The 19,388-nt window shown below is 43.5% G+C and overlaps 1 protein-coding gene across 7 annotated transcripts in view; it reads left to right on the top strand.

Moving 5' to 3' along the window:
- LOC139164031 (amyloid-beta A4 precursor protein-binding family A member 3-like) overlaps nucleotides 1-18,127 on the top strand; it is a 43,458-nt gene extending 25,331 nt beyond the window's left edge. For 6 of the 7 annotated variants that reach the window (XM_070745646.1, XM_070745627.1, XM_070745621.1 and 3 more), the window contains 5 exons: nucleotides 1,193-1,393; nucleotides 8,055-8,267; nucleotides 9,622-9,741; nucleotides 12,836-12,976; nucleotides 16,244-18,127. In XM_070745646.1, the coding sequence (XP_070601747.1) occupies nucleotides 1,193-1,393; nucleotides 8,055-8,267; nucleotides 9,622-9,741; nucleotides 12,836-12,976; nucleotides 16,244-16,315 (747 nt within the window). In that variant the 3' untranslated portion in view covers nucleotides 16,316-18,127. The remainder of the gene's footprint in view (nucleotides 1-1,192; nucleotides 1,394-8,054; nucleotides 8,268-9,621; nucleotides 9,742-12,835; nucleotides 12,977-16,243) is intronic. The other variant, XR_011558570.1, reaches the window with a different exon arrangement.
- The last annotated feature ends 1,261 nt before the right edge of the window (nucleotides 18,128-19,388 follow it).

Genomic DNA, 19,388 nt, shown 5'->3' with positions numbered 1-19,388 from the left:
CCATGGAAAAAGACCAATTTCCCACAGTGTTAAAAACTAAAGCTTCTATTATGGCGCCTTGAAACATATTTTTACAATTCAACCAATCAGGTGTTTACAGTGGGGGTATCCCTCTGACCTTCCTGCCAATCAGCTTAAACCTCTGTTGGGAGAATGGGCGCTAGACTTATGGTTGGGGGTCACCACAACACGAGGAGCTGTATTCAGGGGTCGCAGCATTAGAAAGGTTGAGAACCCCTGTGTTAGAGTAACTGCACGCTTGGAAAGAAGTTTTTGTTTAGTAAGGGTTTTTAAAATTGTTTTTAATATTGGATTTGTATTTCATGTATTACTTGTTGTGAGCCACTCCGAGTCTTCGGAGTGGGGTGGCATACAAGTCTAATTAATAATAATAATAGTAATAGTAATAGTAATAGTTGTTTTCTTGTTGTTGTTGTTATTATTATTTTTATTATTATTATTATGTCAATACAACACAGCAAACGAGATCACTATGCTGGATTTCGTATTTCATCACCAGTCGGGAGCTTCCCAAGCACCTAGGACTGAGTGATGTAGCGGCGAATTATGTTTGCCGATCCCAGTAAAGCGGCCTTTTGCAATTGACAGATGGAGATTTTGTCAACTCCGATGGTTTTCAAATGTCCGCTGATATCCTTTGGCTTATAATTAATTATATAATAATAATAATAATAATAATAATAATAATAATAATTGTTTTGTTGTTGTTATTATTATTATTATTACTATTACTTATTATTATTATTATTATTATTATTATTATTATTATTATTATTATTATTATTATTATTATGTCAGTACAACTCAGCAAACAAGATCACTATGCTGGATTTCGTATTTCATCACCAGTCGGGCGCTTCCCAAGCACCTAGGATTGCATGATGAAGCGGCGAATTATGTTTGCCGATCCCAGTAAAGCAGCCTTTTGCAATTGACAGATGGAGATTTTGTCAATTCCGATGGTTTTCAAATGTCCGCTGAGATCCTTTGGCTTATAATTAATTATATAATAATAATAATAATAATAATAATAATAATAATAATAATAATATAATTATTATCGTTGTTGTTGTTGTTGTTGTTATTATTATTATTATTATTATTATTATTATTATTATTATTATTATTATTATAGTCCTGTAACTGGAGAAATTCTTGCCATTTGCTGCAGGCTCAGCTGATAGCCCAAGCCATTGGGCAGGTCTTTAGCGTGGCTTACCAGCACTTCCTGCGGGTCAGTGGCATCGACCCCAGCCAACTTGGCTCCATGCAGGACCAAAACGATGACGAGAAGGACCCTGGCTTGATCGAGGGAGAGGAGCTCTATAATGGAGACCTGGCTCACTTCTCCAAGCAAGAGAACTGTAAGGAAGTAAGAATGGAGGGGAGGTGTTTTGCTAGAGGTGGAGCGCATATTGGAACCGCATACCCCCCACAGAAGGAAAGATGCTCCCATCCGTTGCGCCGTAGAATTGGCCGGTGGTTCGGCAGGCCACTCAATCTCCACTAATCTTTGTCTTGACCTGGTTGGCTCCCTGCATGCATTGGACTACAAATGCATGGCACCATACACACCAACATTCACACCAACAACACCCCACCCACACCCAGTGCAAAGTTGGTTTTGACTTAATTTCCCCACCGATTTGCAATTGTGAGCATGCCCCTTCTGTCCTTGCATGCCCTTCGGTGCATGTGCTTTGCATGCGCAGCTTGTATGCATGTGCGCAGCTTCAAAACGTGCTTAAATAGGATGGCATAGCGCCAGGGCGGGTGATGGTCTGGCCCATCTACCAGTTCGCCCGAATCGGCTGAATTCTGCATAAGTGGAGGACTTCCTGTATTGCGTCACACTTTTATGGTAAGATAGTCCAATAATATTTTTTTAAATGATCCTGATTGCCAATAGAAGATTCTCCATTTTGTCCAACTTGAGACCATACTAGGATTCTCTAGAGCAGTGTTTCCCAACCTTAGCAACTTGAAGATATCTGGACTTCAACTCCCAGAATTCCCCAGCCAGCATTTGCTGGCTGGGGAATTCTGGGAGTTGAAGTCCAAATATCTTCAAGTTGCCAAGGTTGGGAAACACTGCTCAAGAGCAGTGGTTCTCAACCTGGGGGTCAGTACCCCTTTGGTGGTCGAATGACCGTTTCACGGGTCACCTAAGACTATAGGAAAAGACAAATTTCCCATGGTGCTAGGAACTAAAGCTTCTATTCTGGCGACCATATTTTTACAATCCGGCCAATCAGGCGTTTGCAGTGGGGGTGTCCCTCAGACCTTCCTGCCAATCAGCTTAAAGCTCTGTTGGCAGAATTGGCGCTCGACTTATGGTTGGGGGTCACCACAACATGAGGAACTGTTATTAAGGGGCCACAGCATTAGACAGGTTGAGAACCACTGTTTTAGGATGTTTCATCTTTTCCCTAGATTGTGAAATTTAACCCTGAGTGAGTTATCTGGCTAAAAATGTTCTTGATTTTGAAAATGGTTCTGGAAACTTCCAGTCTCCCTCGAACTCACCGATTAGTCTTGTCCTGGGGGGAAAAAACAACAACTCAGAATATACTCCTCAGAGTATATCTCCTGGATTTAAAAAAAAAAAAAATCTCCTGGATTAAAAAAAATAAGCCTGATTTTTGTTCTTAGCAAGTTATTTTTTTCAAAGGGGGGGAAAAATTATTTATTATTTATTTATTTATTAGATTTGTATGCCGCCCCTTTCCGTGGACTCGGGGCGGCTCACAACACAATAAAACAATTCATAACAAATCTAATAATATACAATTTAAAATTTAAAATAGTTAAAAAACCCCATTTTTAAGCAGACATACCTACAAACATACCATACATAAATTATATAGGCCCGGGGGAGATATCTCAATTCCCCCATGCCTGACGACAAAGGTAGGTTTTGAGGAGTTTACGAAAGGAAAGGAGGTTATGGGCAGTTCTAATCTCTGGGGGGAGCTGGTTCCAGAGAGTCGGGGCCGCCACAGAGAAGGCTCTTCCCCTGGGGCCCGCCAACCGACATTGTTTAGTTGACGGGACCCGGAGAAGGCCGACTCTGTGGGACCTAATCGGTCGCTGGGGAAAAAAATGCTTTTCCAAAGTGGGTGAAACAACGACCAGAGGGTTAAACAACAATAAACATATTTTCTTTCTAAAATGGGGAAAGGAAGGAGGGAGGACAAAGAAATTGTATCCCAACCTGTAGCGGAAATACTCCGTGGTTTGTCAGGCCAAAAGGTGAGCCGTAAAGGAGAATGGGGAACCCACCTTCTTCTCTGTTGCGGTTGATTGCAATTCCTGGTTCTTCTCTGTCCCCAGACCTTCTGAAATATGTGGCAAATTACCGATTTCCAGTTGCACAAAAGTGTTTTCAGTTGCGTGGTATTTTCCTGTTGTTGTTGTTTTTTTTAAAAAAAAACCCAAGTAAATGCTAAAATAGCTCTCTTAAGCCTTTGCTCTATTCAACAGATCTGGTTTCACACACATAGAAACATAGAAGATTGACGACAGGAAAAGACCTCGTGGTCCATCTATTCTGCCCTTATACTATTTCCTGTATTTTATCTTAGGATGGATAGTATGTTTATCCCAGGCCATGTTTAAATTCAGTCACTGTGGATTTACCAACCACATCTGCTGGAAGTTTGTTCCAAGCAATTACTACTCTTTCAGTAAAATAATATTTTCTCACTTTGCTTCTGATCTTTGCCCCAACTAACCTCAGATTGTGCCCCCTTGTTCTTGTGTTCACTTCCCTATTAAAAACACTTCCCTCCTGAACCTTATTTAACCCTTTCACATATTTAAATGTTTCGATCATGTCCCCCCTTTCCTTTCTGTCCTCCAGACTATACAGATTGAGTTCATGAAGTCTTTCCTGATAAGTTTTATGTTTAAGACCTTCCATCATTTTTGTAGTCCGTCTTTGGACCTGTTCAATTTTGTCAATATCTTTTTGTAGGTGAGGTCTCCAGAACTAAACACAGTATTCCAAATGAGGTCTCACCAGCGCTCTATATAGCGGGATCACAATCTCCCTCTTCCTGCTTGTTATACCTCTAGCTATGCATCCAAGCATTCTACTTGCTTTCCCTACTGCCTGACTGCACTGTTCACCCATTTTGAGACTGTCAGAAATCACTACCCCTAAATCCTTCAGTACTGAAGTTTTTGTTAACACAGAACTGCCCATACAATACTCAGATTGAGGATTCCTTTTCCCCAAGCGCATTATTTTACATCTGGAAACATTAAACTGCAGTTTCCATTGCTTTGACCATTTATCTAGTAAAGCTAAATCATTTGCCATATTAGAGACACGCCCCTAAATACTTCTCTTCTGAAGTTTTTGCTAGCACAGAACTGCCAATACAATACTCAGATGTATTGTACACACGCACTTAAATCTCTCAGATCATGATGGCGAACTTATGGTATGTGTGCCACATGTGGCATATGGAGCCATATTAGAGGGCAAGTGAGACTTTGTCATGTTTCAGTTGCAGCGGGCACACTGGCCAGCTGATTTTTAGCCTTGGGAAAGGCCGTTTCGTCCTCCAGACGCTTTAGGGAAGCTTCCCCCAACGGACAAACCGGAAGTTCAGAAAAAAGCACTTCCAGTTTGCCATTGTGTTGTTTTTTGCACACCGGAACTTCAAAAAATTTCCCTGAACTTTCCAGTGTGCAAAAAGCAGCACAATGGCAAACCAGAAGTGTTTTTTCCCAATCTTCCGGTTTGCCCATTTGGGCATTTTTTTTCACCTACCAGGCTTCTGAACGGCCTGTGCGCATGTGCCGGAACAGCGTGGGGATGTGCGCATGTAAGGGTGGAGGAAAGGGATGTGGGCACATGCACAATGCTAGCACACACACACATACTCCCGTTTTGGCACACAAACCAAAAAAGGTTCGCCATCACTGTTCCAGAGTCTCAAAAGAGTACCAAGTAGTAGCCAAGGTGGAGAAACACTGCTTTGGATGACAAATAACAGTTGTAGATTTCCTGCACCATAAATGTTAATATGTCTCGGTGTGTGTTGTGATTCCGTCCGAGGCCCCTCAGGGAACGGCTGATCTTCTGTCGGTTTCCTGCTCAGAGGGGGAGGATGAGGAACAGGAGGTGCAGGCAGACGAGGAGGAGGAATCTCAGGCTGAGGAAGAGGGGGAACAGCCAGAGGCCCCCGAGAGGGAGCTCTCCCCAGCAAGCAGCCTGGATTCCTTAGAGGAAAATGCACAAGCAATAATCGATCTGCGACAGAGAAGAGCAACACAAAGAAGGGACCAATTAGCTAGGTACTTTCAGCACTAAAGAGGCAACAGCTGGGTTTGGGTGTGGTGCTCTCTGGAAAGGCTGAAAAGGCAGACCCACCCTTCCTGGCTTGTGGAGTATTATCTTTGGGAGTCCTGGGACCTGGCTGTGCTCTTTGGCGTCTTGGAATTCTGGTTTGTGACTTTGAATACTGAAACCTTGGGGGGAAAAGGTGGGGGGTCTTATTCTCTACAATGGTGGGTGTGCCAGCAAGAAGGCTGCTGTATTGTCTGGACATCAGGACTCTGCTGTAAAGTCTCATAACCTGCCTGTGGGGAAGAACAGGTTTTTCTCTGTGTTTATTTTTCAAGCTATAAAGTACTTTTGCTTTTACCAGCGTGTCTGGCTGTTTTTTCCAGTTGGTGTTGAGGTCTGGGGGCACCCAGACAGAACAGTGTGAAACCTTCAACACACATTAAGCAGAGTTGTGGGTGTAGGTAATGTGGGTTAGCCAAACAACGACTCAGACTTAGTGTATACAACAATATTATTATTTACAAATATACAGAATCCACAATACAGTGGAACCCCGACATAAGAGCTGCTCTACTTAAGAGCAACTCGAGATAAGAGCTGGGAGGGGAGAGATATTTTTGTTCTACTTACAAGCCCAAATTCGAGATACAAGCGCCAAGGAGCTGTCTCCTGAAGCCAAACGCTAACTTCCGCGTTCGGCTTCAGGACACAGCTGCGAAGCGGCGCGCGTGTTTTAAAAGGTTGCAGCCGGCCTGGGGGGCTCAGGGGGGGTGCTTGCAGCTTTCTTTCTTGCTCTTTTTCTTTCTCTCTTTTACCTTCCCTTCCTCTATTTCTTCTTTTCTTTCTCCTTCCCACCTTCTTCCCTCCCTCCCTCCTTTCACTCATTCCTCTCTTACTCTCCCCTTTCATAAGTTTCCTTGCTTCCTTCCTGTTCCTGTCCCTTCCCCCTTTCTTTCTTTCTTTCTTTCTTGCTCTTTTTCTTTCTCTCTTTTACCTTCCCTTCCTCTATTTCTTCTTTTCTTTCTCCTTCCCACCTTCTTCCCTCCCTCCCTCCACTCATTCCTCTCTTACTCTCCCCTTTCATAAGTTTCCTTGCTTCCTTCCTCTGTTCCTGTCCCTTCCCTCTTTCCTTCCTTCCCACCCTCCGTCCATTCATTCACCCATTCCTCTCTTGATCGCTTAAAGCCGGTCCCTGGTGCAAAAAGGGTTGGGGACCTCTGTCCTACAGGATTGGGTGGCAGAGAAGTTGAACATATGTAAATTTAAAAGTTTAAGAAAGTTTACAAGTTAAGTGAAAGAAACTTCATTATTCATTTATATGTACATGTACATTTCTTCATTAAAAACATGTCTTTCTGCATAATTTAGACTAACTTTGTGAGTTTTTTGAGGGCTGGAACCAATTAAAATTATTTACATTAATTCCTATGGGGAAAAGTCGTTCGAGATAAGAGCTGCTCGACTTAAGAGCCCAGGTCCGGAACGAATTAAACTCGTATCTCGAGGTACCACTGTATAATGCTCTAACTGAATATTTTAATTTTTAGGATGTTTTTAAGTTTTTAAAATTATTGCTTGGATCAAATTGTTTTATTGTGTATTCCCTGCTTGTTGTGAGCTGCTCCGAGTAGTGTTGGGCGAACCGAACTTGCAAAGTTCGGGTTCGTGCCGAACTTTGCGGTGTTCGGCATGCCGAACCCAAACTTTTTTAAAAGTTCGGGTTCATCGTTCGCTTGAACACTGTGGTGGGCAGGAGGGGGAGGTGGGGAGGGCTCTGACTCAGTAGAGGAGGAGGAGCCGGGCGCCGGTGGCGGCAGAGGAAGGCGAACGCCGGAGAGCTGTTGGCTGGGCGGGAGGCTGGGAGGGAGGTGCAAAAGGAGGCGGGGAATCCCACGATGGGATTCCGGGGGCGGAACTATGACGTCACGGAGACTCCTTCCTCGCCAGCCGAAACAGGTAGTTGAGGAGGAAATAAAGCCATAGGCCAGGAAGGAGTCTCCGTGATGTCAAAGCCCCGCCCCCAGAATCCCTTTGTGGGATTCACCACCTCCTTTTACTTGCAGCGCCATTCCTGAGGCGGGGAAATTTTGGACTCGGAGACGGCGCGGCTCTCCCCCCCTGTTGTGCCCATTGCCCAGGGCAGCCCGTGGCCGCCTGTCTCCTTTTGTTTTTATGGAAAAGTATTGGATGCCGCAGCCCCGCCTTGGGAATGGCGCTGCAAGCAAAAGGAGGTGGGGAATCCCACGATGGGATTCCGGGGGCGGGTCTTTGATGTCATGGAGGAGGGTTCGGGTTTGGGTTCGGCGAACTTACCCGAACTACGCTGCCAAGTTTGGGTAAGTTCGCCGAACACGAGCTTCGTTGGGTTCGCCCAACATTAGCCTCAAGTCCATGGAGAGGGGCAGAATATAAATCCAATTAATAATAATAATAATAATAATAATAATAATAATAATAATAATAATATACAAACCACGCACACAGCAAGAATACAGCTCACAGCAAAATATATCCCTAACAAAGTAACTCCCCCCAAAGGGAACGGTGTTGGCGCCCTCTTATGGCTAAGCAGTAATATTTCCTTAAAGGTACAGTCTTTATATTTTACAGGCTAACATTGTTAGTTACTGCATGGCAACACCCACGTAGGTTACGTACAATGTACTAACAGCTTGATCCCTTCTTTCTTTCAGTCCAATAGAACTTTCCTCTGCCGTTTGGTGTCTCCATACAGGTCATCATCTCCAAACAGAAGGGCGAGATCCTGGGCATGGTGATTGTGGAATCTGGTTGGGGATCCATCCTTCCCACCGTGGTCATTGCAAACCTGATGCACAAGGGAGCGGCCGAGCGATCCAGCAAGCTGAGCATTGGCGACCGCATCATGTCCATCAACGGAACCAGCTTAGTGGGTCTGCCCCTCGCTTCCTGCCAGAACGTCATACGGGTGAGAGAACTGAGGCTCCGATGATCATAAGTATTATGAGTATTGTGTTGGCAGTTCTGTGTTAGCCAAAATTTCAGAAGAGAAGGATTTAGGGGTCGTGATTTCTGACAGTCTCAAAATGGGTGAACAGTGTGGTCAGACGGTAGGGAAAGCAAGTAGAATGCCTGGATGCATAGCTAGAGGTAAAACAAGCAGGAAGAGGGAGATTGTGATCCCGCTATATAGAGTGCTGGTGAGACCTCATTTGGAATACTGTGTTCAGTTCTGGAGACCTCACCTACAAAAAGATTTTGACAAAATTGAACAGGTCCAAAGACGGGCTACAAAAATGGTGGAAGGTCTTAAACATTAAACTTACCAGGAAAGACTTAACTCAATCTGTATAGTCTGGAGGACAGAAGGGAAAGGGGGAACAGAATCAAAACATTTACATATGTTAAAGGGTTAAATAAGGTTCAGGAGGGAAGTGTTTTTAATAGGAAAGTGAACACAAGAACAAGGGGACACAATCTGAGGTTAGTTGGGGGAAAGATCAGAAGCAACATGAGAAAATATTATTTTAGTAAAGAGTAGTAGATGCCTGGAATAAACCTCTGGCGGATGTGATGTGACAGACAGACAGAGAAGGGAGAGAGTGGAGAGAGAACGAGAAAAAAACGGAAGAGAGATGAAAGAGAAGAGAGGGGAGAGAGAAATGAGAGAGATGAGAGGGAGGAGAGATGAGAGATGAGAGACAGACAGACAGACGGGAGAGAGGAGAGAGAGAATGAAAAAGAGAGACAGAGAGAGAGAAATGTGGGAAACGAGAGATGTGGGAAATGGGTCCAAATGGCTCTTTGACTGTCTACGTTTGCAGAAACAGGCGGCCAAGCTAAGTGCCTGAAGGACCCCACCCTGTCACTAAAAGTCCAGGCGCTTTAGCGAGCAGTGTGCTGGATTCATATATTCATAACTTCAGATTGTGTCCCCTTGAACACAAGAACAAGGGGGCACAATCTGAAGTTAGTTGGGGGAAAGATCAAAAGCAACATGAGAAAATATTATTTCACTGAAAGAGAAGTAGATCCTTGGAACAAACTTCCAGCAGACGTGGTTGGTAAATCCACAGTAACTGAATTTAAAAATGCCTGGGATAAACATATATCCATCCTAAGATAAAATACAGAAAATAGTATAAGGGCAGACTGGATGGACCATGAGGTCTTTTTCTGCCATCAGTCTTCTATGTTTCTATATTAGTGGTCCGCGAGATTTAAAATTATGAATTTAGCTGACCCCAAGATGCTAAAGTTGGTCTGTGGAGGATGTTGTTGATCTTAATTTCAAGTCAACATGGTGGTTTCTTCCTTCCTAGGATTTGAAAAACCAGACTGAAGTAGCCCTCAGCATCGTTCATTGCCCTCCTGTCACAACAGCAATTGTGCGTCGGCCCGGCACAAAATATCCACTGGGATTCACCGTGGAAAACGGCATTGTGAGTAATCTTTTTTGGGGGGGAGGCTGAGGCAACTAAGACAAGCTCCCCATTTAGAGGGAATACAAATTAAAAACCATATCGGATTGACTGGGAGGTTTGGGTTGGCAACCTGGGTGCGTTGTCTAAGGCAGTGATTTTCAACCTTTTTTCAGCCATGGCGCATTTTTTACATTTACAAAACCCTGGGGCACATTGAGTTGGGGGGGGGGGGGGGGCTAAAAAAAGTTTGGACAATTTTTCTCTCTCTCTCTTAATCCCTTTCGCTCTATTTTTCTCTCCCTTCTTTTCTCTCTCTCTCCATCCCTTTCTCTCTCTCTCTCTCTCTTCCTTCCTCGTTTTTGCTCTCTTTCTCCCTCCCTCCCTCTGTCTTTCTCTCTCCCACCTTCCCTCCCTTTCTCTCTTTCTTGCTCTCTCTCTTGCTCTCTCTCTTGCTTTCTTTCTCTCTCTTGTTCTTTCTCTCTCTTTCTTTCTCTCTCTCTCTTTCTCTCTCTCTCGTTTTCTTTTTCTCTCTCTTTCTTTCTCTCTCTTTCTTTCTCTCTCTGAGCTTCGTGGCACACCTGACCATGTCTCACGGCACACTAGTGTGCCACGGCACACTGGTTGAAAAACACTGGTCTAAGGCAATGTTTCCCAACCTTGGCCGCTTGAAGATATCTGGACTTCAACTCCCAGAATTCCCCAGCCAGCGAATGCTGGCTGGGGAATTCTGGGAGTTGAAGTCCAGATATCTTCAAGCGGCCACGTTTGGGAAACACTGGCCTAAGGAAAACTTTGGGACATTGGTGGATGTGACCAGCCATAGAGAGCCTCGGTGGTGCAGTGGTTAGAGTGCCGGCTGCCAGCAATAGCACTTAGAGCAGTGGTTCTCAACCTTTCTAATGCTGTGACCCCTTAATAAAGCTCCTCATATTGTGGTGACCCCCAACCATAAGTCTAGCGCCAATTCCCCCAACAGGGCGGGCAGGAAGGTCAGAGGGACACCCCCACTGTAAACGCCTGATTGGTCGGATTGTAAAAATGTGTTCCAAGGTGCCAGAATAGAAGCTTTAGTTCCTAACACATGGGGAAATTTGCCTTTTTCCTTGGTCTTAGGCGACCCCAGTAAAACAGTCATTCGAGAAAGGGGGGGGGGACACGATGGAAACATTTAAATATGTTAAAGGGTTAAATAAGGTTCAGGAGGGAAGTGTTTTTAATAGGAAAGTGAACACAAGAACAAGGGGGCACAATCTGAGGTTAGTTGGGGGAAAGATCAGAAGCAACGTGAGAAAATATTATTTTACTGAAAGAGTAGTCGATGCTTGGAACAAACTTCCAGCAGACATGGTGGGTAAATCCACAGTAACTGAATTTAAACATGCATGGGATAAACATAGATCCCTACTAAGATAAAATACTAGAAATAGTATAAGAGCAGACTAGATGGACCATGAGGTCTTTTTCTGCCTTCAATCTTCTAGTCCACCTTGAGAGTGGTGAGATTTGAACTGTCACACTGCTGTTAGCCAACAGTCAATAGCTACCAGAGCTCATACTATGGTGAGTAGTGGTTAGAGTGAAAGAGTCATGGTGGCGCAGTGGTTAGAGTGCAGTACTGCAGGGTACTTCTGCTGATCACCAGCTGCCACCAATTTGGCAGATCGAATCCCACCAGGCTCAAGGTTGACTCAGCCTTCCATCCTTCCGAGGTGGGTCAAATGAGGACCCAGATTATTTGGGGCAGTGCGCTAACTTTGCAAACTGCTTAGAGAGGGCTGTGAAGTGATATATAAGTCTAAGTAAGATTGACGGCAGAAAAAGACCTCCTGGTCCATCTAGTCTGCCCTTATACTATTTCCTGTATTTTACCTTAGGATGGATATATGTTTATCCCAGGCATGTTTCAATTCAGTTACTGTGGATTTACCAACCACGTCTGCTGGAAGTTTGTTCCAAGCATCTACTGCTCTTTCAGCAAAATAATATTTTCTCACGTTGCTTCTGATCTTTCCCCCAACTAACCTCAGATTGTGCCCCCTTGTTCTCGTGTTCATTTTCCTATTAAAAACACTTCCCTCCTGAACCTTATTTAACCCTTTAACACAGCGGTCCCCAAACTATGGCCCATGGGCCGCATGCAGCCCGCTGAGGCCATTTATCCGGCCCGCAGGTGAGTGACAGGAGCACAGGTACATACTTTTCTTTTAATTAAATTCTCTCCTTAATGTTCCTTCAAAAAGTACAGCACCAATTATATTTCTAACTTATTAATCGTTATGCCAAAGTGCTTCCTTCTTTCTTTATACATTTTTCTATAAACCAAGAAAACCTTGTATAGCCAATCAGATGTTAACAAAAGAAAATTCTTTCTTTCTTTCTTTCTTTTTCTTTCTTTCTTTCTTTTTCTTTCTTTCTTTCTTTTTCTTTTTTTCTTTCTTTCTTTCTTTCTTTCTTTCTTCCTTTCTTCCTTTCTCTCTCTCTCTCCCTTTCTTTCTTTCTTTCTTTCCTTTTTTCTTACTTTTTTACTTTCTGTCTTCTTTCCTTCCTTCCTTTCTCCCCCTCTTCCTTCCTTCCTTCCGTCTTTCTTCCTTCCTTCCTTCCTTCTTTATTTCTTTCTCTCTCTCTCTCTCCTTCCTTCCTTCCGTCTTTCTTTATTTCTTCCTTCCTTTCTCTCTCTCTCTCCCTTTCTTTTTTACTTTCTGTCTTCCTTCCTTCCTTTTTCCCTCCCTCCTACTTTCTTTCTTTCTTTCTTTTTCTTTCTTTCTTTTTCTTTCTTTCTTTCTTTCTTTTTTACTTTCTGTCTTCCTTCCTTCCTTCCTCTTCTTGCCCCCCCTCTAAATAGTATGTTCCCATTTTGATTTTTACTTTAAAATAAGGTATGTGCAGTGTGCATCGGGATTTGTTCATAGTTTTTTTTTAATAGTCTGGCCCTACAACAGTTCGAGGGACAATGAACTGGCCCCCTGTATAAAAAGTTTGGGGACCCCTGCTTTAACATATTTAAATGTTTCAATCATGTTGGGGGCAATGGGCTAACTCTCTGAAAACTGCCGAGAGAGGTCTGTAAAGCGGTGTATAAGTCTAAATGCTAATGCTAAAATGCTATGCCCAGATCTGTAGCCTCATGCGTGGCGGGATTGCGGAACGTGGTGGCGTGCGTGTGGGACATCGCATCATCGAGATCAATGGGCAGAGCGTGGTGGCCATGCCGCACGAGAAGATCATCCAGATCCTCAGCCAAGTGGTCAGCGAGGTACGTGCCGAGCGCGAGTCTCTAGTTGCGAAAAGCCGATTGCGAAAAAAGCCCTGCACCGAACGGGCTTCCTCTCCCTCTTCTTTCCTCCTCAGGATTTCTTGGTGGGGTTTTATTTGTTTTTTTTTGAAATAAATATTTTTATTAGAAACATAGAAACATAGAAGACTGACGGCAGAAAAAGACCTCATGGTCCATCTAGTCTGCCCTTATATTATTTCCTGTATTTTATCTTACAATGGATATATGTTTATCCCAGGCATGTTTAAATTCAGTTACTGTGGATTTACCAACCAGGTCTGCTGGAAGTTTGTTCCAAGGATCTACTACTCTTTCAGTGAAATAATATTTTCTCATGTTGCCTTTGATCTTTCCCCCAACTAACTTCAGATTGTGTCCCCTTGTTCTTGTGTTCACTTTCCTATTAAAAATACTTCTTTCCTGAACCCTATTTAACCCTTTCACATATTTAAATGTTTCAATCATGTCCTCCCTTTTCCTTCTGTCCTCCAGACTATACAGATTGAGTTCATGAAGTCTTTCCTGATATGTTTTATGCTTAAGACCTTCCACCATTCTTGTAGCCCGTCTTTGGACCCGTTCAATTTTGTCAATATCTTTTTGTAGGTGACGTCTCCAGAACTGAACACAGTACTCCAAATGTGGTCTCACCAGCGCTCTATATAAGGGGATCACAATCTCCCTCTTCCTGCTTGTTATACCTCTAGCTATGCAGCCAAGCATCCTACTTGCTTTTCCTACCGCCCGACCACACTGCTCACCCATTTTGAGACTGTCAGAAATCACTACCCCTAAATCCTTCTCTTCTGAAGTTTTTGCTAACACATATTGATTTTATAATATAAAACACACACACAACATACTAGTGCTCAGTGATTAGTGCCCACCAACAGACAACATTCGTACCCCTCCACCAAAATGGAGGCATATTTTGTATATACAGTGGTACCTCGTCTTACGAACGCCCCTTCTAACGATCTTTTCGAGATATGAACCCGGTGTTTAAGATTTTTTTGCCTCTTCTTCCGAACTATTTTCACCTTAGGAACACTGGGATGAAGGGGTTTCTTTTTTTTTTCTTTTTTGAAGAAGGAAAAGGGAGGGGCGGCTTGGAGAGAGCGAAAGAGTTTGCATTAAGAAAGCAAGGAGGACTAGAGTGCTTGCAGAGGCAATGAAAGGGTATGTTTTAAAGAAAGAAAAGGGAGGGGCGGCTTGGAGAGAGCAAAAGAGTTTGCATTAAGAAAGCAAGGAGAACTAGAGTGCTTGCAGAGGCAATGAAAGGGTGTGTTTTGAAGAAAGAAAAGGGAGGGGCAGCTTGGAGAGAGTGAAAGAGTTTGCATTAAGAAAGCAAGGAGAACTGGAGTGCTTGCAGAGGCAATGAAAGGGTGTGTTTTGAAGAAAAAGGGAGGGGCGGCTTGAAGAGAGCGAAAGAGTTTGCATTAAGAAAGCAAGGAGAACTGGAGTGCTTGCAGAGGCAATGAAAGGGTGTGTTTTGAAGAAAGAAAAGGGAGGGGCGGCTTGGAGAGAGCGAAAGAGTTTTTATTAAGAAAGCAAGGAGAACTGGAGTGCTTGCAGAGGCAATGAAAGGGTGTGTTTTGAAGAAAGGAAAGGGAGGGACGGCTTGGAGAGAGCGAAAGAGTTTGCATTAAGAAAGCAAGGAGAACTGGAGTGCTTGCAGAGGCAATGAAAGGGTGTGTTTTGAAGAAAGAAAAGGGAGGGGCGGCTTGGAGAGAGAAGTTTGGGATTTTCCTGAAGGATTTGCAGGCTTTATTTTTTTACATTGATTCCTATGGGAAACATTATTACAAACTTTTCACCTTAGGAACCTGGTCCTGGAACCAATTAAGTTTGTAAAACGAGGTATCACTGTACTATTTTAACTCAAGAGCAATATATCTATTTACATATTATAAAGTGATTCTAATTTATTCCTTGTACCTTGGTCTTGGATTCTACTGACCACCTATCCTGTTACCTTGTCCCACCGTCCCATCAGTTCCCGCAGATCAGTTTCATTGGCCAAATTCATCCTCTTATCCATAATCTCAAATTGAGTATGATCCACCCTGTTATGTATTGTCCATTTTGTCACATCCTTCCAACCCAAGACTATTACCGCCCTCAGGATTTCTTGGGTGAGAATTGAAAACAATTCAAACAAACATAAAACTTACCAGGAAAGACTTAATGAACTCAATCTGTATAGACTGGAGGACAGAAGGGAAAGGGGGGACTTGATCGAAACATTTAAATATGTTGAAGGGTTAAATAAGGTTCAGGGGGGAAGTGTTTTTAATAGGAAAGTGAAAATAATAATAATAATAATAATAATAATAATAATAATAATAATAATAATAATAATGTAAAAGCCAGAATTGAAAAATCAACAGACGATCCAAAGTGCAGACTCTGTAAAGAAACAGATGAAACAATCGATCACATACTCAGCTGCTGCAAAAAGATCGCACAGACTGACTACAAGCATAGACATGATGCTGTGGCACAGATGATCCACTGGAACTAGTGCCGGAACTACCATTTACCAGTGGCAAAGAACTGGTGGGATCATAAGCCCGAAAAAGTGGTTGAAAATGAGCAAGCAAAACTACTGTGAGACTTCCGACTTCAGACTGACCGAATTCTGAAACATAACACACCAGACATCCTGATTGTGGAGAAAAAGAAAGTATGGATCATTGACATCGCAATCCCAGGAGACAGCAGAATTGAGGAGAAGCAGCTAGAGAAATTAGTGAAATACAAAGATCTAAAAATCGAGCTGCAACGACTCTGGCATAAGCCCGTGAAAGTGGTCCCAATGGTACTTGGCACGCTGGGTGCAGTGACAAAGGATCTCAGCGGACATTTGAAAACCATCGGAATTGACAAAATCTCCATCTGTCAATTGCAAAAGGCCGCTTTACTGGGATCGGCAAATGTAATTCACCGCTACATCACGCAGCCCTAGGTGATTGGGAAGCGCCCGACTGGTGATGAAATACGAAATCCAGCATAGTGATCTCGTTTGCTGTGTTGCATTGAAATAATAATAATAATAATAATAATAATAATAATAATAATAATAATAATAATAATAATAATAATAATAATAATTTATTAGATTTGTATGCCGCCCCTCTCCGAAGACTCTAACATCTTCCCACCCCTTCCCATGTGTACCCTTGTGTGCCATTACTCAGCTTCAGACATGCCCCCTGATGTCCTTGTGCTTCTCCTTCCTTGCAGGTCCATATCAAAACCATGCCTGCCTCCACCTATCGCCTTTTAACCGGCCAGGAGCAACCGATCTTCCTGTGATGGGCTCTGCCTTGGCCACCGGATTCCTGTGTCTTGCTTCACATGCTTGCTGCTCTCCACAATCTGAACTCCAGGCTCAGTGCCCCGGATTCGAGTTTTGTATCCGCTGCTCCCAGCCAAGTTTGTTGTTGGTTTCCTCTGCTGGGGACGTTTCTCTGGGGTGTGAACTCGGAAGTTATGCCGATGGCTTGAGGTTGGCTTCTATACTAGAAAGCAAGAGATACTGAACCTTACACTACTGTGCTGTTCCTGACCGGAAATGGATGGATTGGACTCTACCACTTGCAGGGGAGACCTGAACCAAAGTGGCTGATTTAGATTCTACCACTTGCAGGGCAGACTTGAACCAAAGTGAGTGGATTAGACTCTACCACTTACAGGGGAAACCTGAATTAAAGTGGCTGAATTAGACTCTACCACTTGCAGGGGAGACCTGAACAAAAGTGGCTGATTTAGACTCTACCACTTGCAGGGGAGACCTGAATTAAAGTGGCTGAATTAGACTCTACCACTTGCAGGGGAGACATGAATTAAAGTGGGTGGATTAGACTCTACCACTTGCAGGGGAGTGGCTGAATTAGACTCTACCACTTGCAGGGGAAACCTGAATTAAAGTGGCTGAATTAGACTCTACCACTTGCAGGGGAGACCTGAATTAAAGTGGCTGAACTAGACTCTACCACTTGCAGGGGAGACCTGAACCAAAGTGGCTGATTTAGATTCTACCACTTGCAGGGTAGGCCTGAATTAAAGTGGGTGGATTAGACTCTACCACTTGCAGGGGAGAAAAATATGCAGGGTAGGAAAAATTCTCTATTTTTTTTTGAAGTCCTAAAGACAGCGAAGCAGGTGGAGATAAGCTTTTATATTTCCCAAGGCTTTTACAGAGCCTTTTTTTTCTTAAAAGATAAATATAAACATATAGCATTTGGCAAATGCTCTTTGAAATGGTTCAGTCCAGACTCGGGTTCCTTGACATCGTTGTCAAGATCTCCTGGCAAATTTACAAGATTCTGCCCAGCAAGATTTGAGGTACAGGAGAAAATCTAGCCAACTCTCGCTGGCTGCGTGGGACCCTACTACCCAAATTCATTTCTATAGACATACAAGTCTGGTCTTTGCCGTTAGAAATCGGAGCCCACTCTCCTGGTATCTGGACTTCAACATACTGCTGACAATTCTATAAATTCCTTTGGAGCTACCGTAAGATTTTTTAAAAATTAAATTACTAATACAAACTTTGAGATGACCAAAATACTAAAATTATTATTTTCCAAAGCAGATCAGAAAGGGAGAATAAGTGAGACTCTGCTTTTAAAAAAAATAAAAAATTCCTGTATTCTCCGCACACCAAAGATTAGAGAAATGAATATTATTGGAATATTATTATTTTTTAAACCGTTTTCTTCTGCTCACTTGTGAATGGAAAGAGATGTAAGATTGGCAAGACAATCCACATTAAGTGGCCTTAACTGCTCAGGCAGCTGAAGTTTGAACTTGTTTCGTAAATGTTGAAGGCAATCGCGAAATTGCAAACTTTTCCCCAAAGCTTTCAGAAATGTCTGGAAAGAAACTGCATTAAATTCTGGTTTGTTTTACCATGTGTGGTAAACCTGGGTCAGCAACGCTCACGTCCTAGCTCCCCAATAATAATAATAATAATAAAACCCACCATGTTGTGTTTGCATTCTTGTTCATATTTTGTGAAATTTGGGTGATTTTTGTGGAATTCTGGTTTTTTGGGGGATCTATATCTTGGGGGTCTGGTAGGCTGCTGACCTCTCTGCTAAGTAAATAAACCATGGTTAAAACTCACAATGGCTGAATTCACACATTGCACTGCGGCGAACTAAGGCAAAATTGAGCCTTTAACTCTACCCCCCATGTTTCAAATTCCTGGTAATATAATACAGTGGTACCTCATGATACGAACCCCTCGCCATACGAACAACCCGAGATACGAACCCGGGGTTCGGATATTTTTTGCCTCTTCTTACGAACGTTTTCCGTCTTACAAACCTGCCCCCGCCGCCTGGCTGTCGCTTTTTGAAACAGCCGGGGGGCTTCCCAGCGTCCTCCTGAACCCGAACGCCAAACCTGAACTTCCAGGTTCGGCGTTCGGGAGGCCGCCAAGAAGCCCCAGGGCTGTTTCAAAAGACAACGGCTGGGCAGCGGGGCTTCCCAGCGGCCTCCCGAATGCCGAACCCGGAAGTTCGGCAAAAGTTCGGGTTCGGGAGACCTCTGAGAAGCCCCGCCGCCCAGCTGTTGCTTTTTGAAACAGCCAGGGGGCTTCTCGGCGTCCTCCTGAACCCGAACGCCAAGCCTGAACCTCCGGGATCGGCGTTCGGGAGGCCGCCGAGAAGCCCCCCGGCTGTTTCAAAAGGTGACAGCCAGGCGGCGGGGCTTCTTGGCGGCCATCTGAACCCGAACTTTTGCCAAACTTCCGGGTTTGGCATTGGGAGAACACTGAGAAGCGCCCAGCTGTTTCAATTGAAATAGCCGGGCGTCGGCGGTTTTTTGCGTTTTTTTTTTCGTTGCACGCATTAATTCATTTTTCATTGTTTCCTATGGGAAACAATGTTTCGCCTTACGAACTTTTCGCCTTACAAACCTCCCCCGTGAACCAATTAGGTTCGTAAGACGAGGTATTACTGTATACTGCTCAAAAAAATAAAGGAAACACTCAAATAACACACCCTGGATCTGAATGCATGAAATATTCTTAATGAATATTTCATTTGCACAACAGCAGGTGAAATTGATTGTCAATCACTGTTGCTTCCAAAGTGGATTTCACAGAAGTTTGATTTACTTGGAGTTATATTCTGTTCTTTAAGTGTTCCCTTTATTTTTTTGAGCAGTGTAATTTTAACACATTGGAAGAGTTGTTTCCTTTGAAGGCCTCTGAGCCACTGATAAGTTTTGCATGTGTGCAAACTGTGAGGAGAGTAACAACACAGCTGTTTTGACATTGGGTTTTGCAACACCGCCTCTCTTTGCAAGTTTCTGTCGAGAGGTTTATTTCTCAAGGCTGCTGCTTTAAAAACAAGGGAACCTACTAGATCCCATGAAG

This window comes from Erythrolamprus reginae, chromosome 1 (assembly GCF_031021105.1).
Source record: "Erythrolamprus reginae isolate rEryReg1 chromosome 1, rEryReg1.hap1, whole genome shotgun sequence".
In the NCBI taxonomy this organism is placed as follows: Eukaryota; Metazoa; Chordata; class Lepidosauria; order Squamata; family Dipsadidae; genus Erythrolamprus; species Erythrolamprus reginae.
The sequence above is the reverse complement of the archived record's forward strand: the minus strand, read 5'-3'. Positions and strand labels throughout refer to the sequence as shown.